Here is a 27,120-nt window from a genome sequence, read left to right as displayed (position 1 = left end):
CCCGCCGGAGCGGTGCCCACCGCGCGTCCGTGGGGTGCGCGGGCGCCTCCGCTGCCCCCGGGCACCACCCGCGGGGGTTCCGTTGCCCGCTACCGCTTCAAGGGAGGGCGCGCAGAGGGGCTTTTTTCCAGGGGGACGGGCCACTGCGAGAGCAGCCCCGTGCAGCGTCCCGTGTAAGACGGTGCGACGTAAGGCTGTGACAGACCCGACGTGCCGCTACCCAAAGCTCGGCAGGGCGCTCGCTCACCCTCTCGTCCGCAGCGGGAACGCCGTGGCTCCGCGCAGGGGTGTGCCGGGGCTCCCCGCGCCCCGCGGCCGAGGCCCGACCTCGTTCGCCCCGAACGTCCTCGCACCGGCAAAATCGGGACGGAGGGTTGATGCGTCGCCAGGCTAGGAGGGCAGGACCGGCACGCGTGGTGGGGGAGGGAAAACTTCCGAGGCGGCTTGCTCGATTAAAATACCTGAATTCAGAGCATGTCAGGGCGGAAAAGAAAGGAATTAAAAGCTGGTTTTATTGCTGTGCTATTTTAACTACTATTCTATAGACTATAAAAAGTCATTACTAATGACTTTCTAATATCTTTTTTATTATAATAGCGGTTTGCAATGGTGTATCACACCACCACACCTTCCATCTTATCAATTAAAAAAGGAGGGAAGGATAACAGTCTGTGTAAACCCAGAATTATGGTCCAAGTAGTTAATTTTCTCTACACCTAAAGTCAGCGCGTTAAATTGCACATTCTATGCCCATAGTGAAATTATGTAAGTAATGAAACATATGTTTAAAGTTAGCAATGTTTTTAAGTGTTTAAGCTGTGTTTTTAAGACAGTCCATGCCGCTTTACTACTACACAAAGAATAAATGAAATCTATTTAAAAATTAAGCACTATTTTTCCTATTATTCTCAGGCCTACATTTACATGTGGAGGAGTTGTATCTGGAGAGTCAGGGTTTATTGGGAGTGAAGGATTTCCCGGAGTCTACCCTCCAAACAGCAAATGTACTTGGAAAATCACAGTAAGAATTTTTAATATCACAAAATCAGTGCTGAAGACAATGAAGAGCTATGTGTTGTTAATGCCAGTGTTTTATATCGGATACCATGAGTGCAATAATGAACTCGGTAACTCAGAGCAGCTCAACTATCTGGAGCTTTTTAGGGTTGCTGTAATATGATAATACTGGCTGAAATAGAACTGACCTTGCCTAATGTCAAATTTTCATTGACTTCCATAGGTACACCTCTAATTGTTTTAAACTAACCCACTTGAAAGCAAACATCTACCTTTCCAGTCACTGCAGAAGGCAATAGTTAGTTAGATCACACAAATTAAAGTAGAGCTTTGAGGTACAGATAATGAAAAGCAAAATTCGTTGGCAAGAAGACACAGAAAAAGTTTCAAACAAAACCAAAAAATTCAGGCAGGTTTGCTTGTAGTGTGCTAATAACACTGTTCTGCCAGCCAGGATGTCTGGGGTATGTCATACGGCAAGCTGACAAAGCAATAGGAAAGTGGTGTTACATTGACAAATGACCATGCGAAAGCACGTGGTATGATATTTTGATGCTGAAATGAGACTGTAGGGCAGAGACATCATATTCATGGACAGCAAATGCCATTAAACAACTAGGACTAAACACTGCAGTGCTGGATGTGTCCTTATTCACAGACTTATAGAAGGGGATTTGAATGAATGATTACTTTTCCTCACATCTGCACAAATTAAGCCCTCCAAAATTACCCACCAAATTTCCTCTCCATTTTTTACGCACAGTTCACTAAGAACTCTTCTGACATTCAGGCCCAGAATATGGGCTTTGCAGAAAGAAAGAAGTATAAGAAAGCATAAAAAATAAATTAGTCTGTGCATTGATGGGATCGCTAAACACAACTTCAGTTCAAAGACTGCGTTACAGGCTAGGTGTTGGCAGTAGAATAGGATGTCAGAGGATAATTGTGTCCTGTGACTATAGAGATGCTGATGCAAAGCAGGAGACATTGATCTGTTTACAGTGTTCAGTTAAAATGACTCTCGTACCAAACAAATGATGTAATTTTAATAATTTTATCTGAAGGATACCAGTGAAGCCGCAACAGTTGCTTTCCGCACCTTTATGTTGCATTATTATTAAGGCCACATTAGAGGTTACCTTTAATCTGTGACTGACTTTATCATAAGTATGATGTGAAATACAGCGTATCCTCATAAATAAACTTGCTTCCTGCTGTCACGGAGCTGAGATTACAGCAATTAGCATGGCCCACCTTACAATCTGAAGAGCAAACGCAAATTGCATTTGGAATCATACACACATGCCTTAAATAAAAGGGAAAAAAACTCCAAAGTTAGTTTACCAATATAACTCAGTATTAGATCTTCAGAAGTTGAAAATTGAATCTGCAGGGGAATAATAATTTTGATTACAACAGCAAAAAGTTTTTACCATCAAAAAATCTGGGTGACAAATGGAGGCAGCACTGAAGAAGCATTTACTGAAGCATCCCATGGATCTGCCCTTCATCATATATTGGGGGTAGAGGGAGAAGAGAACAATTGATTGTATTTAAAAAGCCCATACCAAGTGGTTTCATTGCAGACTTAATGTGGCTGTTGCCAACAAGATGTGAGCATCCAGGTTAGCCTGGACATTTTGAGAAGCATTACCACAAAGCTGTAGCAGAGCTGTGTCTGCACTTGGGCTTTACTGACCATGGGGGGAACTCGATGGCTTCTGGCATTTCCTGATTGTCCTGGATCATCCTGACTCCCACTTTCCTGCTGTGCTGCCATTTACTCCTGCTCTTCAACTGCTGCATACTTGTTCTCTGTAGCTCACCCAAAGCCAGAGAAGGGCTGCACAACTGTAGCAGTCCAGGCTTTCTTGTGCCCCCACCTCATTTAACCCCTATTAGACAGCGTTGTTCACTAAGCCAAGCCGATTTTTTTTTCCCCGTCAACTGTGTAGAACACCCTGTCTTTTGGATGCACAGGAAGGATGTAGGGAAGGCAAGGACTACAAAACTTGCAAGGCTAAGACTGCACCCTCTTTAAAAACAGGATGATTTACCAAACTGAGGGAAAGTGGTACACTCAAGGGTCTGGTTAGCCTGAATTTAAACAACAAAGCCCTTTCACCAGATACTGCTGAGGCTCAGAATAGCTTGCAAGAGCACCCAAGTAAGGAAGCCAGTTACACTGCCATGAAGAAATATGCTGTAGTTACTGTTAAGCTTCCTCATTTAGCATCTGGTCTTAGAAGGTGACTAAGACTTTTTGCCTGTCCGTTTTAGCCAAGGGCTGTGAACACCTTCCTGAAAACACTCTGCCTAATGCAGGATCTGACAAGTCTGCAAGACTGGAGGAGACATTGATTCAGTTTGCATCTGGGTCACAATAAGCATGAAGCTGTTGTTTCCTCAACTACAGGATCCCATCATCTATAGAAGAAATCCACAGAGAGGCAGAGTGACAGCTAATTCATTCTTTAGAAGAAATGGGTAATACAGATAAAGCAATGTAGCATTCAGGTATCAGCTGAAATCCTTCCAACTGGTTTGCTAAAGCTAGAAGAGTCTCTCTAACTCAATTATGGTTCTGTTATTTCAAGAGACTGGGACTTTTTCAGCTGGCTAAAGAAAACAGCTTCTCTATTCTAAGAGCTCTAAGAAGTGTTCAGCACATGCTTGTCGTTATATTACAACCTTGGCAGACTACCCAGCAGCTTTTAGCTGGCTTTGCTAAGAAGTCATTTGTACAGCTATTTCCTTTCCTATAGTAATGTATATAGCTTTATCTAAAATATGTCATATACATTTACTTTTAATACTCTGTAATCCTTCTTGGCCATCACCTCACATAAATGTGTCACGTAGTCCAAGAATCTGGACTGCTGTCCTGTGTTTTTCTGGCAGACTGTGTAGTTCCCATAAAACTCTAACAACTTTATGTGCAACAATAATACTGAAGACTGTCAGAGTTATGTAAGGTTATATTTTTATAGGTTCAGGAGCTGTGTTCCAGCAGGTTTGCTGACAATAAGCAAGGTTTGAAAAATTTACTTATCAGAGGAGTTAGGAATCTGCCCTGGGGGAGTGAAATATTTTAAATCATTTTCTCTATGTTTTAAGCATTCATTTTCCCATATCATTGTGAAACTGCCCTTCCAGTACAGAACAGATCTTTACGCATGGTTGTATTGCCAGAAAAGAAATAGCTGAACAGGATCTAGTGCCTTTGTCAGGGAGAGCAAGCTAATACGAATTTTTAAAAAAAATTGTTCCTTTGTGGCTGGAGAGAATGGAGCTAGGGAACAAGCGACTAGGCAGGAACTGTGGTTCTTCCCAGGATGTAACTCCAAATAACTTTCACATTCATTCTCAGCAGAGAGAAATAATGTGTTTGGCTTGCAGGTAGCTGATGTATTTTTCAAGTCTACATAGGACTGCTATGGCAAAACATAAAATCAGCATTTTGGTATTAAACATATACCAAAATATATTAAACCCATATACAATATAGGTTTAAAAATAAGGCAAAAAATTTTCTCAGAAAGTTGGCATTGAAGGGTTTTTCCCCACCAAAAGATTATTTTCAAAGCAAATAATCTAAACCAAGTAGTTTTGAAAAGTATGACAGTTTGGGAATCCTCCCCAGAAACTGAGAGCGGCACAATGATGAAGAGGGCTTTGTGTTCAGTCAGAACAACAACAGAAAAATAGCTTAACTACTTCAAATGTAAGTGAACTTTGATTAACATTATATGAAATACCTGCAATGAATGATAACCAAAAAAATCCAGAGACCTTATTTTGTGGGGTGTTGTATATATAAAGTAATCACACCCTTTTGAAGAAGTTAATAATATACATGTATGAATTTAGAGAATTACGCTCTAGAAAAGCTCCCCCTAAAAATTCAGGGAGTGCTATTTTCCTTTAGCTTTCAATAGGAGTAAGCCATCCTTCACATGAGTTTAGCGTCCTAATTTCTGATCCTAAAGAAGTTCATAGAGTTAAAAATAAGAAGGGAAGCAGAGGGCAAGTATGGGTCAGTCATCCTCAGTGTGACAAGGAGAGACAGAAGCTGAAGTGCCTCTGTCGTTGAAAGATACCAGCTGGATGGATAAAACAGAAAAATAAGGCACACCCTGCAGGGGAAGCATCACATATTCTTCTTTTGACTCCTCCCTCTTTTTTTTTCTTTTTTTTTTTTTTTTTAATAAAAAAAGAGCTGCAATTCCTTCCAATTATTCCTCTGAGGTATCCCATCATCTTACTGCATCAGGCTCGGATGTGGCTCAAAGTAAACAATACTGAGTCATGCTGGCCTTTGCTTTCTCCCCTGTGTTTCTCATGGAGCAATATTTTAGATGTTCTAGGATAAACATTAGCAGATTTTAGCATGTTATTTTTCAACATTTAAAAAAGGGAAATGGTAGAAATGAAAGAAAAGTATTGTTTTGCAAAGATGCCTGTGTTTAGGGTGGGATTCCTTGGGAGTAGCTGCAAACTGGAGCGGCTGCTGCCAGAATGTGGAACCACCATCCTCTGCACTCTTGAATGTCATCTGCTCAGATCACAAACTTTTAATTGATCGAACATGCTGGAACAGATTTGTTATTTTTGTGAATAATGACAAATACTATTTTAATAAGCAATAACATTATTTTATAAAGTAATGGCAGTAAGTAGTGACTGTGATTAAGGGCCCCAGTTCACACATTTCCATAAATGACTTACCTCCCCAAATTCAGCTAAATGTGAGCAAGGATTTTCTGACAACTAAAATCTGGAGTAGGCTCCCTGTTAAACATTTGTGACCATGTGGCTGAGTTTTTCCTACACATTTTCTTACAAACAAAAATGAAACAAAATTTAGAAACTCAGTACATCTATGGGGAACCGTCTTGACCAAGATCAAGTAGACTGAACTAACAGAAGCTAGAGAAATTAAAAACTGTAACAAAATATAATTAGATAATGTAATGTAGTACAGTATAACATGCTCAGTGGTGGAGCGAGAAGGAAGCATACAACACTGCCTAGAATTACTTATACCACGAAACAGAGAACCCAAGACTTGAGTGAATGGTTGGCTGGCAGTTCAGAGTTTGGCTGCTTTGCCAGAGTTCTCTCCCTCTTGAGTGCAGGTCAGTCCCACGTCCTGGATCCCCATGCCCCACTTGGGGCAGCGCGAGAGAGCGGAATACCTGGGGGTAGGACTGAGCACCTTAAAGCTGGTGTGAGCAGAGCAGCGCTGGTTCAATATGCTTGTGGAACAAAGCTGTCAGTGAGCACCCATCAGCATTACTGAGGGATAACCACTTGGCTAAATCTGAATGCACTTCTTACAAGGACAGCAAAAACCCCCTTTTCTTACCCCAGAACCAGCCACCTCTCACATTTCAACTTCCTTCTTCAAACTCTGGGAGGAAGTAGGTGTCTTCAAAGAAGCAATTCCAAGCTGAGAAAGTAGGGAAAAATCTCAAAAGCACTGACAAAACTATTTAATCTAATATGGTAGAGCAACTTCTACTCAACTTTCAGAAACAGTGGAAGGAAAAGGGGAAACTTATTAAAGATGGGTAAGTTGTAGCAAAGCTGCAAGACACTGTAGCGGAAAATGTTGGACAATCTTAACTGTAGGCATAACAGCTCACTGTGTTCTAAAACATGATAACCTTTAAAGGTCACCTCATTTGGATCCTGTTGCACAAATCTAAGAATAATGAGTGTTCCACCCCAAAAGAGCGTATGTTATTTTACATAGATATTTCTGGAAAAAAAAGGCTGCTTTAACTGCCTAAATCTGACTTTATCTGGCTAACTTTACAGCCAGCATTTTTTGACTGATTTGTCCGGTCACATAGAGTTTGTAGTATAACCATAAATAACATTCAGGTCTTCTGACAGGAATACCAAATTCCTTTTAGCCCTTTTTCTGTTAAAATGACCATGTCTTAATGCTTCTTAGTGATTCAGACTAGAAGACAAGTCACTGCAATAGTAAGAGATTTAGTTATGAGAGCAGTGATTCAAGGAGTCATATTGCTTTCACAGAATATCTTACAATATGACCATGTGTCTGTACTGGCCTTATGCTGACTACATATACATGTGGGTTATTTTCTGATACCAGCTATAGGGCTTGCTCACTTCAGTAGTATGAGTTTTAAACCTAACATCTGGTTTTAAAGTTTTCTAAAACATAGTCATCATGCTTTGGAATTTCTGTGTAACATTAGATGAGTTTTGTGGTTTTGATGTAGTAGTAGTAGTAGTGATGTACATCAGCCCAGGGGAACTGAATGCATTTTTGAGATAACTTTGAACTTAAAGGAAAATACTCTGAAACAAACAACTGGAACTGCAGTGGGGCTGGCCAGCCAGTGTGTACGTGGGCCCTGGGCAGCTGAAAACAGCTCATGCAAAAGTCTCTCCTGCTGCAGAATCAGTATCAGCACTGGACATAAAAGCAGCCGCATGAACGAGTAATCTTAACGTATCTACAGCACATTTTTCACTACATCTACAGCTACTGCCTGTATTCGTATCTTCTGTGGGTTAAGTAGTCACTTCCATCTATAGCATTTCTATCTATACCTGAACAAGGCATTTTTAACTGTTGAAACTCACAACATCAAAACACTGTTTGACAATTTCATATAGGAACAGTTTAGTTGTAGTCTCTCTCAAACTGGTGTTTTAACATGAGTCACTCTTAAGGAAGGAAAAAATTCTTGAACTCTTAAATATGGACTTAATGCAGATATATTAAGTGTGTGTGATATATTTAAAGCAGAAAATAATAGCAATGTCTCAGTAAAATAGAACAGCTGCAATTATTTTAATAGGTAACCATTCTACTGGGCTATGAACTGAATGCAGATAATTACACTCTGCCTGTCTAGGGTCCCGCTATACTTTAAAATACTGTTTCCCTTCTTCCTGTCCTGTTACATAGCATTGAGTGCTTTGTTAGAATAGTTTTCACTTCTCAGTATGCTGCTTATTCTCCTAAAAGCTTGCAGCTCTATCCCAGGAAATGTTCTCCTCCTTGTAAACTATTATGCTCTCTTAATTTACATCCTTCTCAGTACTCTTGCCTCTTTCGCAATGTCTACAGATGCAGACGTGTAAGAAGATTTGCCCTGTCTTATCTTTCCTCAGATGTTTCAGAAATCAAAACTCTTTTCTGTATTGAGGACACCCACTAATGATTCTTTTGAACTCTCCATTTATAGTTTTACATATTCTTTCCAAATATAATTCTTTCACTGCAGCCTTCAAGCTAAATGTACCCATATTAATATTATAAATAACTAAATATTAGGGTTGTACAGCATTAACCCTGAAGTTTCCCATTTTATTTACAAATCTAAGTTGTGTGTCAGTAAATAAAAAAATTCTTCAAACTATAAAACTTTATGACACAAATCAGCAAGATAAGAGAGACCATTTCATTTGCTCAAAATTGTAAATTGCTTGTTCCTTTTTTTTTTTTTTTTTTTTAAACCACATTAATCTCATCCTCCTCACCTTACTTGGTGACAGGGAACTGCATGGCTGATCGCATACTTTCAGCAGAAAATAAGAGAAACATGCCAAGCTGAACTGCTTGGTGATGGTATATAATAAACGACATGAGCCTGGCTAGACAATACTGTGGATCAGGAAGAAGATAATGGCAACAAGAGGGGGCCAGAGCTTTGTTTTTATGATTGATCCAATATGATTTTAAAAACCACTCTGCCTGGAGCATAGTAGACAAAAAGAGCTTACCTGGTGAGAAGTAAAGGATATGAAAATACTCATGCAAATGGTGTGATCAGATAGGTATGTAGTGTCAGTCACACTTCAAGACACATCTCTCCCTCCTTCCCTCCCTTTCTCTCTGCAGGTCCCAGAAGGAAAAGTGGTGGTTCTTTCTTTCAGATATTTAGACCTAGAAAGTGACAACTTGTGCCGATATGATTTTGTGGATATATACAACGGCCATGCCAATGGACAACGCATCGGCAGGTTCTGCGGTACTGTGAAACCGGGTGCCCTTGTATCCAACAGCAATAAAATGTTGGTGCAGATGACTTCAGATGCAAATACTGCTGGAAGCGGATTCATTGCGAAATTTTCTGCAGCAGAACCACATGAAAGAGGTAATTAACAATTATGTATGTGTCGAAGACAAATACAACTGTACAACCCTATGGAGAGCCATATTAATGCTTAAAAAGATGTGATGCCAGAGATATTAGGGATTGTGCTTTTCAATGTATTCATTAATTATCTTGCTTAGCAAGTAGCTAAGTATAACTCTTTAGCCATCATAGTTAATCAAAGTAGTAAAGAGGAGGGCTAACTATTGTAAGAGTTGTGGAAGAACTGCACGTAGTAGCAATACAGTAATGGCTAGTCAATAAGATGGCAGATGAAATTCAATATAGATAAATGTTGCAAATAAGGGGAAAACATCCTAACTTTATGTACAGTACAACGGGCTCCAAATTGACTATTACTGCTTAGGAATGAGATCGTACGTTTGAAATAGATAATTTATGAAAACAATACTTGCGCATCAATCCAGTGCTCAATAGGTATCAAAAAAAGAAACAGAAACTTAACAATTTTTTGAAAAGGGAATAAAGACCAAACAACAACAACAACAAATTACGCCACTATAAATCCACAATGCATCTACATCTTGAATACTGTGTGCCATTCTGATGTTCCTATCTCAGAACAGGATATGATAAAACTATCAGAAGCAATCAGAGACAATAACTATGATAGAGTTAAGGAACATCTTCTACACAAAGAGCAGCTGCACAGCATGGACGTCTATCATGCTGGAAAAGAAGAGGTCAAGGGGAGTGTAGGAGAGGGCTCTAAATTCTTGACCAGTAAGGAGAAAGTGAACGGGGACCACAGTCACTGTCTCTTCTAATACAAAAACCAGATCAGCAAGTGGCTGCAAAGGAAAGGAGAGCATGATTTTTCTCAGTGAGCTGTTAAGTGGTGGAGTGCTGTGCCAGAGAACATTGTGGATTGTGAATTTCTACATTGGTTTAAAAACAAATAGAAAAACTTATGAAAGAAAAACGTGTTAGGTCTTATTAAACATAAAGGCATTGCCTTGTGCTTGGAAAGACCGTGAACTGCGAGAGGCTGGGAGGTTACAGGGAGGTGGTGAGTAACCACTCACCCTGCTGAGTGACTCTTCTTCAAGGCTTTTGCTATCAGCATGATACCGGACTGGAGAGGTTGTTGGGCAGATGCAGTGCAGGTGATAATTTATTAGTCCTTCCAGTTATATCCCCGTATTGATAACTTCTTGAAAGATACATTAAACAACTGCACCGTGGTAAGATTTAATTTAATAAAGAAGGTTCGTGATCGTATTATAAATAAGGATTACATACCTGATGTAGCTTGTAATTTGGGACTGGGAGGAGGAGATATGGAGGGAAAAACTCTCTCCGTCATGGGCTCTCCACGGGCTGCACTTCCTTTGGGAATGCCCACCGGCCCCGGCACAACTCCCCCGCGGGCTGAGGGGATGGCTGCTCCAGCACCTGCAGCTCCTCCTCCTCTGACCCTAGTGTCTGCAGGAGTATCTCTCACTCTTTTTTTTACCCCCCCCTTTGTCTACGTCTGGCATTTCCCGCCCTTTTTTAAGTATGTTTTCCCAGAGGTGCCACCAGCTGGGCCGAAGGGCTCAGGCACGTCCTGTGGTGGGGCCGTGGCAGAGGCAGTCGGAACCGGCTGGGACCGGCCGCGTCTCCCTCACCGAGGGCCCTGCACTAAAACAAGCCCATTACACGGGTTACCCGCACCCCTGTAGCGCTCTGGTCAGCACCGTACGCTGTACTTGCAGGGGATCAGTACTGTGGGGGACGACTGGAGAAGCCGTCGGGGTCCTTCCAAACGCCCAACTGGCCGGAGCGAGACTACCCGGCGGGAGTCACCTGCTCCTGGCACATCGTTGCCCCGAAGAACCAGGTAAGGCGCTGCCATCGCGGCCCCGCTTCCATTGCCTGCAAGGACTAACACCTCATCCGCAGCCTGCTCGCACAACACGCTGCCTGCGTTACACTGAAACAGTAAGACTGCTCTCTGGCTGAAACGTAAAGTTGGGTACGTGCAGGCGCACCTACGCTCCAGCGACACCCGCCTTCCTCTCATGTGTTACATGGCTCGCTCCGGTGACTCCTGCGCTTTCTCAACATTGTATGTCCTCCTCTGGGCACTGATAACGCTCCCCTAAATTAAACTTTTTAAAGCATCTGTGGCTGGTGAGACTTTTAAAACAGATCTTTTTGACGATGATTTTGTTAATTTAACAAAACGTCATGCAAATTAAATGAGGGGAGGTGAGCATCTCAGGACCAAATATGATGATGACAAATGCTAGGTTTAAGTCTAACAACATTTGTAGCATTTTCGCTGTTGCTGCAGTTTGCTATTGAGGCACCCAGGCAGAGCTGATTGAATTTATTAAAAGCAGAAATTATTTTATTCTGCTTACAGTACAGGGAATATATTCAGACGAGTCCTGCATAGGGATTGTCAACGTACGTTTCGTAAAGTTCTATTTATTTCATATTTTGAAGGCTCCATCTCATAACGTGCTTGCTTAATTAGCCAGATGCTGTCAGAGTGTATGTTACCACTTCATTAAGACCTGAAGAGATGTGACAGCAGACCAAGAGGGCTCATTTGCCACCATTTGCCACACATGGCAAACACAAGTGTGTTCCCTACACTGTAGGGCTAATCTCAATCCTAGCTTCACAGTTTCTGGTTGTTGCTGAGCCATCTGCTCTGTACCTTGGCAGGAAGTCTACAACGATTGAACGTTTTGGTCGCCAAGCATGTCTGGGAGGTTGCTTTTCTTAACCACGTCCAGCTTTTTTAATTCCTCTACATGTAAAGACAACTTTCCTCTTAATCTTCTGCTCATGACCATAATCCTCCAAATAAAAAAAGCTGCCCCAGATAAATATATTCTTCAGATCTTTCATACTTTTCCATTTACCAAGATATTTTCTCCCTTGAACTGAAGCAGTATGTCAGCTTAGTCCTTCCTGTACTCCTCTTTAATCCACATTCCTTGCTTGCTAGATACAGGTCATTTAACAATCCTATAGATAGGCAGTGATTTTTAAAACCTTATCTGTAAACTGCAGATTACTTTGGTTCTTTCCAAATATCTCTAGATAAGCCTAAGAAACTTCTCCTAATCTTGTAGAGAAGATTTAAGAAAGGCTATATAAGCATAAAAATAAGGGCATTATATCCTGTGCCTTCAGAAGATCCTGTGCCATGAATCTACAAGTTTCTGAATATATATTTTTCATGTAACACAGTAGTGGTTGTTTGCATGCAAATGAGGCAAAATTTTGACAGTGACAAAAGCCATTTCTGAGGAAGTAGTGAATAAGCATCTCTCTTCAAGTGCACATGAAAAGCTGTTCACTCTTCCATTTGCCAAAGTTTAGGTGCCGTTGTCCCTACCTCCCTTTCACAAGCATGTGAGCAATAAAACAAGGCACTCTTTTGCTTCTAATACAAATCAACCAATGATTACTTCATTTATTACAGAAGATGGAGGACCTTCTCATGATGGTGAAGAGCTTCTATTCTAGCATGAAATACTTCTTTATTAGTGCAAAGTGAACTTATGAACAATAGTAAAGTAGATATTATGGCCTGCTGTTTTGCATGCTGTGGAAGAATTAGCATTTCTGCTCCCAGTTGCATTACTACTCTCTATACAATCTTTTTTGATCACAAGCTTATTATTCAGATAGGTACTTCCATTTAAAGTGCATTTTTTCATCACAACAACAAGGTTTTTGAAACAAGCCTGTTACTCATCTCTGAAACCAAGTCCCCCTAGGTTACTCATACTTTATGGGAAACAAAATGATACCTTACACATCTGAATAGTGCAAAAGCACATCCAGGCAAAACTAAGACATCAGGTGATAACAGGCTATCATTACTATGAATGTAGAACAAGATCATTTTTATTATGTCAGTAAATCAAAGTGTATGCAGTGTACAAATGACTCCTTTTTCTTTGTAATGTCTCAAAAAATTTAATATCATATTTGTTTGAGATAGACCTTTAAAGACAAATCCTGCGTATCTACAAATCAACACAATTCAGCGTTGTCACTCAAGCCTCATTTGTGCTACTTTATTTAATTTTTTTAAAATACTGTTGTGCTTGTATTACCTCTGTTTCAATCATGCCATTTTATTGTATTTTCCTTCCTTGCTACACACAGCTGACAATCATATTACAGGACTTCGTTTCAGAGTAGTGAATTCCATTTCTGTTTTCTTGTCCATTGTTTTTCTTTCTTAAGTAGAAAAGTCCATAAATACAGGTCATATTGGAGATAATAGCATCAGTACTGGAAATACCAGAGTTATACTAGTTCTTACTTATGACTTGTAAAGCCACAACATTTATGGAAATTGTGTATGGAAACACAATTCCTTTAACTACTTACTTCCTCTTGGTTTTAGTCTTACTATTTACTAATTTTCTTTCTATCAATATTTTTGTTTCTGACTTTTTTATTTCTGCATCAAGTAAACACAGCACTGGCAACCACAGCGATTCAAACCCTGCTCTTAATGAAGTCTGTGAAATGGCGCTTACCAACTTTGCCCTTACTTTTTCTTTAGCGTATCTTGAACAATACAATGACACTAAAAGCCCCTTTTCTGTAGTTTAGATTTGTTACAGTTATTTTAAAAGCAACACCCAATACCTATGATCTCGTTTTCATTCACTCAGAAAAAATAACTTTATCAGAGGTTACTTGCATATATTTGAGAACAAAATATTTTATAGAAGATTAGAGTCATATGTTGAACTATTTACTGGAGAGAAGTCACGTGGATTTATAATACTTTACTGCACTATTAAGTGCATTAAGGACTTTTCCTTTATGGAAAGAAAAATCAGTTAGTACTTCATATGAAGAGGTCACTTACTGTAAGAAGCACTAAAAAATTCTGCATATCAAAACCTTAATGAGTTATTTACACTTTCCCTGCAGCTAATAGAGTTAAAGTTCGAGAAGTTTGATGTGGAGAGAGACAACTACTGCAGATACGACTATGTTGCAGTGTTTAATGGTGGGGAAATCAATGATGCTAAAAGAATTGGGAAGTACTGCGGAGACAGTCCACCAGCGTAAGTAACTTTCTTAAATTATGAAGAATTTCACAACCACTGTGTGTCATTTTGCTAACAGTTCTGTACTAGGCTTCTGAAAGGCTTTTATTCTTTTTTAAATTAAATAATGACTTTTTGTACCTTCAGTTGAAATTCCAGGAGTTGCTTACTATCTTGTCTCTCCCTAGGTTTTCCTTTTTCTCTCTCCATCCCTGACTAGCCCTGGCTCCAACGTGTGTTCTGCCCTGTCCCTCGGGCCTCATTAGAGCACTGTCTAATAACACCAATATTAATGCTAATGCTATTGATGTTGGTATAATACCAATATTAATGGTAGCTGAACACTAACATCACTTAGTATGTGTGTTTGGGTCCCTGGCTGCTCCTTGCATCGCTGCTCACCATCTCTTCCCATCTGTGCCAGGGCACGTTCTCTCATGGCACAGACTGCTTTCCTGAGCGTGCTGGGTAGTACAGAAGGCTTTGCTATCAAATTTCTGCCCCCAAACCCCCTCAACACCCCCCCCAACCCCCAACTGACCTATGCCCCAAAAACCAACCCATCCCCCCAAGCCTCCCACCCCCAAAAACTACTCCCAACCCAGCCAATGGCAGTGCGATGATATAATCAGGTCTAGCAATAGTGGATCATAATTATTTCCCCCCAAAGTGTAGGTTTTTGGGTGAGGCTAGTAATTTTTAGCTCTCCTTTCCCATTCTTACTCTTCCATGATGCTTCTTAAAGCTGAGTAGCTTTAGAAGATGAAGAGGATTCATTTTGTTTAAAAAAATACAAGCTATTAAAAAAAAAAAGAATACGTGGAGGTGTGTGACTAGACTTGCATCTTAGAAGTGGCAACTAATTGTGGTACAGGGGGAGGAGGTGCATGCCTCAGTCCTTCTAAGCATAGCTTGCTAGACTGAGATTTACTGTGAGGTTTTTTTGTGTTTTTGTTTGATTTGAGTTTTTTCAGGTTACGTAGTATACCCTCAGGAGACAAGAGGGGAGGGAGACATTCTGCAGGATGTTTTAAAAAGTCTTTTTAAAGATTTTTCTTCTCCATGCAGCAGCTATGCTATTAATAGCATGACAGTGCTAGAAATAGAGTAAGCTTAGGCCCATGGAAATTAGAAAGTTGGCAAGAATTTAATTAAGGGTAGGGTAGGGCTGCACCTGAAATATATTAACTTCAGTTTCCTTCAGCCACCTTAGGCTTTTGGTCTTGAGTTACATGTTTCTTTTTTCCTTCTTTTTTTTTTTTTTTTCAATTTGAAACTTTCTACACAAAACCATTTATTTTCAGGCCCCCTTCTTGTAGTAAAGTTAAAAAAGCTTCTCTATAAAAAGATACTGATAACAGAAAGTCTTATGGGTGAAGTTGTTCTTTAAGTGCTAGGTCATTCAGGCCACTAAAATGATGCAAGAGGCTAAATTCTAGCTGTAGTTATACACATAATCACTTCCTTGTTTTCACAAAAAACTTCACTAGCAAAAGTAAACTATCTTTCCATATTGTCTCCAACCCAAAGGCTTTGAGATGGAGGGAGATTCTGCAAGGCAGAGTTAGTATTGAGTCCTCAAAGGAAGGAGGTAGGTTAGTAATCTTGGACATTCAGTTCCACCTCTTTGCCAAATGACATTCAGAATTTTTCCATTTTTGCCTCACACATATTCATAGCAAAGTGACTTCATACTTTATAGCTTAGAGCTTTACCTGGAAACTACGATGAATTGTTGCCTTGCAGTGCTGTGGCACTTGGAGTGACTGCAGGTGGACTGAATGGGTCTCCAAATGGGTGATATGTTTGACCTGAATGTTGTAAGCATCTGTATATATTCAATAACAAATCACCATCATCTGAAGTAAAAACACCCTCCCAAAAGGAATTCTATTGCAAACACTCCTTTTTCTTTAGGCAGAATAAAAAAAAGCAACCAGCAGATGACAGACCTTATGTTACTTAATACTTTGTCACCAGGTAGACAGGTATTCCATTGATGAGCATAGCATGAGAACCTCCTTGTGACTTATCAGATCCATCCCTTACAACTCAACTGTTGCTGCAGAACAGTAAGGTATTTACCTTCAAGATACTGGAAAAAAACCCAAACAACCCAAACCTAACAGAATCTCATATAAGAAACACTTAACTACTGATGTTCTGTACAAATACCTTCAGTTCCTGCCATGGGTGTTTTGTTGTGCACAAGTCAGACCCAAAGCGCTGGAGCAAATGGACTTGCTTCATAACTGAACAGAGTTTAAGCCAGAAGCATGATTGCAGTCTAGTTTGATTCAGTCTATATGCAAGTTGTGACATTTCAGGCCTTTTCCAACGGAGGTAAGAACTGAACTCCATAAGATCTTGTCCTTCCCTTGGTTCTCAAAAGGCAGCAGTGAACAATACCCCTTACGGATGAGGCTGGTGGCCTCCAGTCCCTGGGACTTAACCGCCTCCTTCCAGCTAAAACCTAGCCCAGCTGTGCAAGTATGTTTTGCACTGTCAGGATCTGGTCTTGGCTGACAGGGCAGTGCAAAAGGAAGAAGTGCCAGTTAGCCCTGAGAGGCAACCAGGTGTAGCTTCCTAAACCACCTCTCAACTGTGGCTTGGCATTTTATCTCCACAGCATGTCAAAGCTGTAAACTGGTCTGCCAGACCCTAGTGGGCTTCAAAATATAGACATTTTAGTATGGACTTTGTGCAACAGGCAAATAAGGGCAGAATACTGGGCTCAGAGCCAGGCCACATAGCTTAGAGATGAGATTTCCTGTTACAGAATGTTAGAAGTGTCCTGAAAGCCAATTTTAGGATAGCATTGCTTCCTAACCAGAAATCCAATATAGAGCTTGAACACAGTCACTTTCCCTTGCAAAGTTGTATATAGGCAGGTTCTATATCCAGTGAAAGGGGGAAAGTGTGGCTCTTGGGGATTTTCCAGTAGGTCTGCAGAACTCTCATCATAATTTATCTGCTGGGTTCAGAAAAACAGTAAGGACAAGACCAGTGTTGTAAAAGAACCAGAAATCACAGTATGTTAACTGAATTGTGAAGCAGGGCTTCTATAGAATATTAGTTGCGTTTCTGACACAGTAATTATGCAAGGTGGAACTCATTAACCAGCAGACACAGATAATGTAACATGGCATTCTGTAACAGAAACAGTATACATCAGAAGTATGAGTAAAGTGGATACCTTGAACTCATTTGGTGGTTGCAGAGATGAATTCAGATCCAACTGCAGACCAGCAAGCATACAGTGTAACTACATACCTGATTCCTAAATACAATTACTGTGAAACATAAATGAATGGTATACATAATAATCACAATTTATTAGGAGAAATAATTACCCCTCCCTGCCTCTCAGACAAAAAGCCTTTTTTAAACAGACAAGATATACAGACTAGGTCAGATTTTTCAGATTTGGTGCTGTAGTCCTGGTGTTCAGGAAGCAGAACAAAGCTCTCAGGCAGCTGATAATCAGTGCCCTCCTACATCCACAGCCTGTGTCATACTGCAGCAAGAAAAGTGTAATCTGTGCAACTACAGCGGCATCTGTAAACCTACAGAATTCCAGATAACCAGGCACTTACTTTTGGTTATGTCGGACTCAGCCATCAGAGTAAACTGACTTCTGAAACACCTGCCAAAGAACTGGGAGATGTTCAGAAGTTTTTACTTCAAAGGCCTGATTAAATGTTTTGAAAAACTCCTGCTCATGAACTCTGTCAGACTTGCTGGGAAGAAACAACAGTCATTTTAGTAAAGCTACATCTTAAACCCACTTTCTATTTTCCTCTCTCCCAAACAAGATTCTTTTGACCCTATATTTATTTTTTTTCCTCTTTCCAAAACCTGTGTTTTTGCTTGAAAAATCTGTGTTACTAATGATTAATATTGAGACAAGGACTGTGGAAAGCTCAAAAGAATGAGAAGTGCTGCTTTGGCTAGATTTGCATTCTATACAATTTTCTCTAACAGTCTTGAATGAAGTCTCATTGCACTACATCCACAACCAGAGGCAGTTAGTGTCGCAGAAGGTACTATGCGGTTTATGAACTGAAAACTAATACACTGAACAGTGCTTCTTCATGACATTTCAAATCCTAGGAAAATAACTCCATTAGCTCTTCAAGGCCTTGGTAATGAAAAATCCAATCATTGACAAAAACTGACCCCACAGAAATAATAACCCAAAACATTTTATTTTTAGTGTTTTTGTCAAAAAATTACAGAATCCAACACTGAATTCATTTCTTAAGGCCTTCCAAATGTGTAATATGTTTTTCATTAAACAAAAACAAATTTAAAAAAACCCCAAACATTTACTTACCTCTGCTACATACTGAGGATTTATTCAATATATTTTCCCACTGTGTTAATCTAGCCCCTTCCATTCCATGGAAGTGAAGTCTGCAATGAAGTCACACAGAAGAATTTAAAGATACTCATATTGACATAACCTTCAGGAATCAGAGGTTTAGATGATTCATCAGAATGAGTTTCACACTCAGAACACCAGTGTCCTATACGCCAGCAAAGAAACATGTATTTCAGTATTAGTCTGGGTGCAGATACTGCATTCAGACCAATAATTGAAGTGAAGCGCTCTTTCTTTTTTTTTTTGTAAGAAGAATGCTATTAATGCTTTTTGGCTTTGACATTCAAAACAACGGAATTTTTTTTTTCCTTCTATTTCAGGCCTATTCTGTCTGAGAGAAATGAGTTGCTTATTCAGTTTTTGTCTGATTTAAGCTTAACAGCTGATGGTTTTATTGGCCATTATAAATTTAGGCCAAAAAAGTTACCCACAACTACAGTTCTGCCTACTACCACAACAGTCCCTGCTACCTCAAGTAAGTTTTACTGGCTTTATTTTATTTCTTAGAAAAACAAATTATTCCAGGATGAGGAGAAGGTTATGGGAAAATGTAATAGAAAATATATTTAAAATGACAGTTTTATGATTTGTTAGTATTTCAAATGTTGAAGGAATGAATTAAAATTAATATACTCAAAGGAGTATCTTAATATATTCAAGGAAGAATCTACTTAACATTATTAAAAGGAAATCTACCCAGGCTAGAGTTCAGTGTACAGTAACTCGCTCCAGCTGAGAGAATTTTCCTGTCTCTTCTCAGTTTTTGACAGTTAGCTAGCAAATGCCATAGAAGAATGGATAAGCAAAGTTATTTTGTATAAGTAGTTCTAAATATTTCAGGAAATAGTTTTATTTAAAGGAGCTCTTTCTTCTAAACAAGTTAATATGTACAAATCTGACCATATTTTTCTTCATATAGTTATTAAGGTCAAGCAAAATTGGTATGGAAGCCACCTGACCCCTCTTCAGATTCTGTCAACATCCTGTCAATATGACATTCTCTTAGAATTCTTTTTATTTAAAAAAAAACCAGGGATTGGAACTTATAAAGAAATATGTCACACTAAAAATAAGTTTCCTTTTATATTTAAGACTAGACAGCATATATGAAAGATCAGAGGAGGATTTCTCTGAAGGTATTGCCAAAACTACCTCATTACTGAGATACTGAAGGGATAAATTCTTACAATTTCTATAATCTGAATGCGAGATATTTAAGATACAGTTATAGCAGAAAACCAAATTATTTATGATGTTTTTGCAACACATAACCTGATTTGTACTTAAAATGCATCAAAAGTCAGGACAGCAATGGCCTGTCAGCAGGAGGCCAAGAAGCTGTGGTGCTTAAACACTGATAATGAAAGGTATTTAAAATAGATGAAAATAAACATTATAAAAATGAAATCACAGTGACCTGGAAATCATTCTGATGTGACTGCTACTCTAGTAATAAATAATTCAGTTGTTCTTCACCATAAAGCACTTCTTAACAAAGTTGTTAGTTCAAACATTTGGTCTCAACTAATCCAGGCTGTCAGGTATCTCACACTACATTTGTGTTCAGGGTTTCGCCATTGCGTTTTGCTCTGTGAGCTGTTTGTGTGTGCACAGGCAAAAGAGGTGTACTTTACTAATGAATTCCAAATCAATTTTTATGACAACATCAGTGTTAGAAAATAAAAACAATGTAAAGTAATCTGAGAGAGGACAACAGAGGAAAGGTGTTCAAAAGGACTTGTCAGGCAGACAGAAACAAGAAGTCCTTTCAGTGTCTGATAAGTTATGCATGGTGTAGGCATTTCTGATCTTAAAAACAAACCAAAGCACACCAAACCTCTACAGTTTAGTTAATTTCTGATCAGTCATTTGCATTCAGAAGTGTCCAGTTCAAATAGACTTCGCTTATTATCCTGCAAATCAGACCTGTTCAAACTTGCACAGAACCCCAGACATTAATAAAATGCTTAACTTTAGTAGGCACTTTCAAGAATTACCTCAGTCTCTATCTTACAAAAAAATATTAGTACTTGAGGAAATAAATAAATGCTGTACAATACATTAATAAAAGTAATGAAGATTAATCCAATACATATGATTAAGTAATAGATTTTCTTATTTCATTGGATCAAGTCATACATTTGTCTGTCCATATGGGTACATGCAAAATGGTAGGCAACTAAACTTTTAATTCAGTTCTTCTCCAATTCATATTTTGCTAAAATACATTAATTGTCTGTACAAGCAATAGGCAGCCTCTACTGACAAATCACAGTGAAGTAAGTCACCAACCAAAATTTACTAAACTCAAAAGTAAAACTCAAAAGTGTTAGCACTAGAAAAAAACACTGGGAGGACCAAACAAGAGTATTTTGTAATGCATAATCCCCATTTTAAATTTAGAAAAATCAGAGCACCTCAATAAATTTTTGGCAGCTACCATACTGGCATGCACCTGTGACTCATCTACCTGCTACATTTCTTATCTTCCTACTACAGACACTGAATTGAAAGACTCAAGGAACATTAAATTCTTAGTTTTTCTTGTACTGCATGTAGCATTGAGATAAGAGGTACTCGCCTGACCTAGCAACTGACACTGTGAGACAGGAAAACTAATTAAGTGGCATGGCACTCTGCCAAGCGCTAACTGTAATTTGAAACAATAATTTGAAAACTTATCATTTAGTTTAAAGTTCTAGGAGCTGAATATAGTGTATTATTTCGACATTGTGTTCTACACAGAAGTCACTTTATAAAAAGCAACTCGGCATATAATTAAAAATATTTTTAGAAATGCACACTGGTAGGAAAGAACTATGCAGACACATCAAGCAATAGAAGTGATGGCAGTGGGAGCTTCACTCCCATCACCGTGTAGATCTGACTGCAGGGCTGAGGCTACATCATGTAGAATATGAATAGATATGCCTCCATAGACACAATAACTTGCTCTTCAGAACACTTCTCCTTGTAGAAGGCATTTAACTTTCTAAAGAGTCTCACTGAATACCGATCATGAGAAGACTGGAGAAGGAAAAAAAAAAAAAAAGAACAACGAACCCAAAATCAACAAAAAATATGGGGTCCAATTTTTAAACTTTGGATTTGAAAGGCAAAACAATGAGTATGCAGACCTTCTAACAGTCATGGGTGTAACACTGAAGACAAAGTAATTTTAATACCATTCAGTTGAATCTCAGAAACTTGGAAAATTATAGAAAGAATCAATTCATTCAATTAAAAAAAAGTACAAGTATAAATTACTGATTGGAAAATTAGTCAGAAGTTCTTTTTCAGGAAGTATAGTCTGAACAGAACTTCTGCAAAACTCTCCACTCTAAAGAAATTAAAAAAACCACAAAGATATTCATCATAACTGATTTAGTTTTTCTTGGAAATTAGGGTTACGTAGGGTTTGTTTTTTTTTTTTAATCTGTCCATCTCAGCTCTATGTTTCCCATAATTATGACACCATTGACCAATTCCAAACAAATTTGAAAAGGACATAAAAGCCTTAAAAATACTGCATCCCTACACATTACAGAAAGGGTTAGCTGAGTAAACTATTAATAGAGACTATTAATATTCACCCAAGGAGGAAAAAAATTAACTTGTTTATAAACAAAGCATTCAACTTCAGAAAGGAAATGTCAATCCCAAATATTAGATACTTCAAACATTACGTTGTGTTTCAAAATGTCATCAGTAAAAAATACACAGTACTACATGTCAGGAAGCTATGTGAAAAATTTAGAAAAAAAGTCAGGAATTTGAACTCTGATCTCTTCTATCACAGTACAGTAATTTCAGATAAAAGGCCACCCCCTCCCTCTGAAGTGTTACTGTAATGTTATGATACTTTAAGTCTACTGCTAAGGCTGTATGGCAACAGCCAACAACACTAAATAAGTTACATACTTAAGATCACACTGCAAACAAATGTAAATTTTCTGTAACATCCCATTCTATGAGGTCACTAGAACAGATATGTAGCTGAGACACATGTGAAAAGGTGATGACTGGAGGTAATGGCAGAGAAAAGGAGTATTGTTACTGTGGTGTTCATCCCTTGCAATACCAGATCACTGCATTCATCAGGATTACTAATCTTTCTTCTTATTTTAAACATACTGCTTTGCATTTGCATCAAATACCTCATTTCAATTTCAATTTACTTATTGCTCTTCAAAAAGTTGTGAAACCTACAGTTGCCCTGTGCCAGCAAAAGTGTAAGAGGAGTGGGACTCTCGAAAGCAATTATTGTTCAAGCAACTTCGGTAAGCAAGCAAAGTTTGTTTATTTTTAATTATTCACTTGGCACCGTGTGTTTAGACTCATAGGAATTTTACCAGATGTAGTTCTGAGTTATCATTAACATACAGACTATATTTTTACACTATCTTATGTGTGTATCTGACATTAGTATCGGTGTTTCACTCAATACATTCTTGGAGATATTGCGAAATAGGCACTGCACATATGTCTGAAACAAACACACTTTCTCAATCTGAAAAGCAAATGACAATGTAAGACAACCTCCTACAGGAAAGTATTGATTCAATTACTGTAGTGTCATCTCATTTGTCTGTAACCAGCCAATACACATTTTATGCTGTACCTGCTGACTATTCCACAATTCAGTTTATAGACTTCCAAAATATTTTTAAAAGAAATTAGAAGGCATGGAAGTTTACAAGCACTGCTTTCTGTACAAGGACACAAATCACTCAGGAAAAATGACGTCCGCTGTATATCTGGATGGCATTATCACTGCTGATTTATTCAGTTATGTCTCAGAGTATTTTCCCATATTAATCCTGGAAGCATTTTTAATCCCCTATAACATGCCTAAAAATTTGATGGGACAACTTCCCCCCCTCCCCTTTTGTTTGTTTGTTTTAATCTAACTCTATAGCTAATCCCATGTGATTTGAGGAAATCTGCTGTTTCAGGAACATGGGGGCAGCTTTGCATCATTTTGCTAGAAAAAACAGTTGAGGGCTGTGGCTGTACCCTAAAGCAGAATGGAGCCACTGCAGCATGACCCCTTACCACTCTTGACCACCAGCCTGTTTTAATTTGCAACCAGTATAGGCTGGCCCAAGACCAAAAGAAGCAGGTAGGAAGAAAACCCCAAAGGTCTCCTCTTACTGACCATACCTCAGCTCTTGTGGTTCACAGTAAATGACACTATATAAAACTTGTTCTTTTTCCTTTAGCATCAGGGTAGTAAATCACATTCTCCTCTCTCACCTTTTGTCAAATACTTGAAACTTTTCAGTCTTTTCCATGGCAGGAGTAAGAGTAAGAATATTTTATATGCTACTGTGAATGCAAGTGTATCCTAAGGTAAGAACAGAAAGTGTGCTGTTTGTAAAATATGATTTAACTTGCTGACTTTATGAATTTAGAAAATAGCTATTTCTCTTTCATCGTGCATTTCATTTTTATTGTTTCTAGAAATATAACTGCAATACCCAGCATTTTAACATCCACAGTTCTTTTTTGCTTGAACTTGAACATTCCTATTTAATGAAAAGCTCTGGATTAAAGGAAGATAATGCGCAAATACACAAACACCTAACCCAAAATGTGGATTATGCAGATGTGTAAAATAAATCTGGCTGCACCTACTTGATAACTGAAGATCTGGTTGATCCTAGGATAGCATAGCTTATTTACAAAAGGTGATCTGAGAAAAAAAATTGTTAATACCATTTACCATTCCCTTTTGATAAATAAAGATGGCCTACAAATTAATCTAATCATCCTAGGAAAAAAAAATGGTATCTGAGAGGTCTTTGGGAAATATGATGGTCTAATCTGTAGTCTAAATTTAACTGAAAGTGGCAAATTCCTGTCAGCGTCAGGCCTCAGACAGATCAAAATCTAGCTCCTCAGGCATTAACTATTCCCTGCTACTCATTTGAAAGTGTCAGAGAGCTGGGAATTCAGTTTTGGCTAGAACATTTTCAATTCAACTTTTCCACTGTTTTAAAATTAGTCATTAAAAGTAGTATCAAATTGTACTTTTAATTGAAACTATCAAAACCTAGAACTGAGCTTGCAAGAGACTGATATGTTCTAGGAACAGTTTTGTATTTGGTGCCACCAAAATTTATCAGTAGTGAGTTATCTATTACAGGTGATACCCACATTTTTAGTAACTGTTTCTGGTATTGTTTGTTTCCTTATTATGGACTAATATACTTACTCAGTTTTTACAATGCCTCAAAATGTATGTCTAAAAAGTAATAAAAATGTATCAAATGTCTTTTCTTCTAGTAATAACGGGAACTGTAATCACAGCAATAACGCGGGCTGGCAGTCTGCATGCAACAGTATCAATCATTAATGTATACAAGGAGGGAAATTTAGCAATTCAACAAGCTGGCAAGAGTATGAGTGCCAGGATTATTGTTGTATGTAAGCAGTGTCCTCTCATCAGAAGAGGTAAGTACACAAAAGTAACCACTTTGTGTGTTTATAAAAGACAACAGTTTTGAAAACTGCTATTTGAAATACAACCACAAAAATCAGTAAAATTACAGTAACTGTTACTATAATCAGCAACTAATATTATAATCAATTTAAGATAAAAATAACTAGTTATCCAGGTTTATATTGCATTTTTCAGTTTTAATTAAAAAGGATTACGCTCATGTAGATCAAAGAAGTTAAAAAATTTTTTTTTTTTTTAAACCCACATGATAAAAAGTAAAATCTGATTAGGTTCTCTCAAATGAAGCTCAGTTAGATTTTGTTTTTACATGTATCTATTTTGGAGCTAGTTTTCATACAGTTATTTAGAAAGGAAAAACAACAGCATGCTACACGTAGAAGAGCAGTACGTCACAGCAAATGGCAAAAATCAACATGTTTCCCTGTTACTTCTCTCCTGTATATATTTACATCTTTACTGTAGAAATACTAGTAGTATTAAGCCCACTGTATCTGCAAACAGACAGTATTTCTATAGCTATCTTAAACAGTATTATACAGAGATCAGCCAAGATAATTTCCAGTTACATGTAACAAGGGGTACCTGTATGGCATTGTAAGAAATACTGAGACTATTTTTCACTGGAGTAACTAAGTAAAAAACAAAACAGTTTTCCTCTGCCTCCTGAGTAAACAGGTAGAACAGGAGAACATAAATGGAACCATAGCAGGAAGCAGTCAAAATAATTTAATAAGCATCAAAACTCCCGATAACATTCAGGATACTACTGATATTTAAGCATATTAATTCAAAGTGGGTAGTACTAAAAGTGAAAAATCTTTGTCAGAAACAAGCTTTTGCTTTTACCTTTAGTTCTCTGGAAATCAGACATGTCTGGAAGACATAATAATATCCTTGGTGGAACACATTGTCTCCTTTTAGGCAGACTGCTGGGTCCAAAGCACACACTTCTGTTTCTTGTCCTAAATCTCCATGAATTATTTAGTAGCCGTTACATAATATCTAAACTTTTCTGCTCATACCCCTATAATACCACTCCTTCCAGCCTAAGGTCTTATAAACCTCTAACCCTTCTAAGCCATAAAAATACACAAATCCATCTCATTTCTCCAAAGCCAGGGCTCATCACCCATTAAGTCACCTTGCTTGCCTGAATGCCTCTCTATATATCTAGAAAATGTTTATGTCTTTGGGGGAGGAAAAGGGAATGAAAAGACTTAAGTGCATTATCCTACACGCTGAGGAAATGAGAAAATATTCAAAATGAATGAGACACATTCCACTTTGGGTGTTAGTAGCTAAGTTGTCCAGTGTTTAGACTGCACTTCTAATGTGTTTCAGACTCATCTGACAGTCTACATTTAATAAGCATCTAATTATGCATTTAATTATGTAGTAGATACTTAGCTATATATCTACTTGATTTTTACATAACTGTACTTTATTGTGTAAAAAAGCATGGCAAAGATGGGTAAGGAAGTATATGCTTTAAGTAGAAAGAAAAAAACTTTTGAAGGCATTGGTAACAGTGCAAATGAGTAGAGACCGCAGATAAAGAACTATACTTACCAAATCTTATAGGATTTCTGTCTTGTAATCTCATGCTCTCCTTTGTAGGTTTAAACTACATCATCATGGGCCAGGTAGAAGAAGAGGGCAGAGGCAAAGTCTTTCCCAACAGCTTTGTCATGAGTTTTAAGACTAAGAACTCAAAGATCCTAAATGCCTTGAAAAATAAAACATGTTAAAACTAAACTCTGCAGCTGCATTCTATCATCTCTCTTGAAAATTAATTTTCACTTAGTATAAGTCATGAAAATACAACTGACTGTCAACACTAAGACCATGCTCACCCTTTCTCCCCCCCCATCCACCTAAGCACACCCTGGCACAAAGTGGTATCCATTACATGTACAAGACAAGAACAGATCCTCCGAAGTCTTAAAGCCGAAGATTTGCAGCACAACCATCTGGTCTCAAACATACCAAATTCCAATTACTTGGAAGCTGTTAATTTATAACTGTCCAATTTTTTAAGGAGTTGTGTATGTAAAATAAGAATTCTAAGTG

At 38.4% G+C, this 27,120-nt stretch overlaps 1 protein-coding gene across 1 annotated transcript in view; it reads left to right on the top strand.

The window, feature by feature from the left end:
* PCOLCE2 (procollagen C-endopeptidase enhancer 2) overlaps positions 1-26,798 on the top strand; it is a 27,445-nt gene extending 647 nt beyond the window's left edge. The window contains exons 2-9 of the mRNA XM_010568426.1: positions 913-1,021; positions 8,906-9,161; positions 10,880-11,004; positions 14,082-14,218; positions 18,905-19,059; positions 22,781-22,864; positions 24,873-25,040; positions 26,668-26,798. Of these exons, the coding sequence (XP_010566728.1) occupies positions 913-1,021; positions 8,906-9,161; positions 10,880-11,004; positions 14,082-14,218; positions 18,905-19,059; positions 22,781-22,864; positions 24,873-25,040; positions 26,668-26,798 (1,165 nt within the window). The remainder of the gene's footprint in view (positions 1-912; positions 1,022-8,905; positions 9,162-10,879; positions 11,005-14,081; positions 14,219-18,904; positions 19,060-22,780; positions 22,865-24,872; positions 25,041-26,667) is intronic.
* The last annotated feature ends 322 nt before the right edge of the window (positions 26,799-27,120 follow it).

Source organism: Haliaeetus leucocephalus, unplaced genomic scaffold (assembly GCF_000737465.1).
Source record: "Haliaeetus leucocephalus isolate CR32 unplaced genomic scaffold, Haliaeetus_leucocephalus-4.0 Scaffold240, whole genome shotgun sequence".
Lineage (NCBI taxonomy): Eukaryota > Metazoa > Chordata > Aves > Accipitriformes > Accipitridae > Haliaeetus > Haliaeetus leucocephalus.
This window is presented reverse-complemented; position numbering and strand designations above follow the sequence as displayed.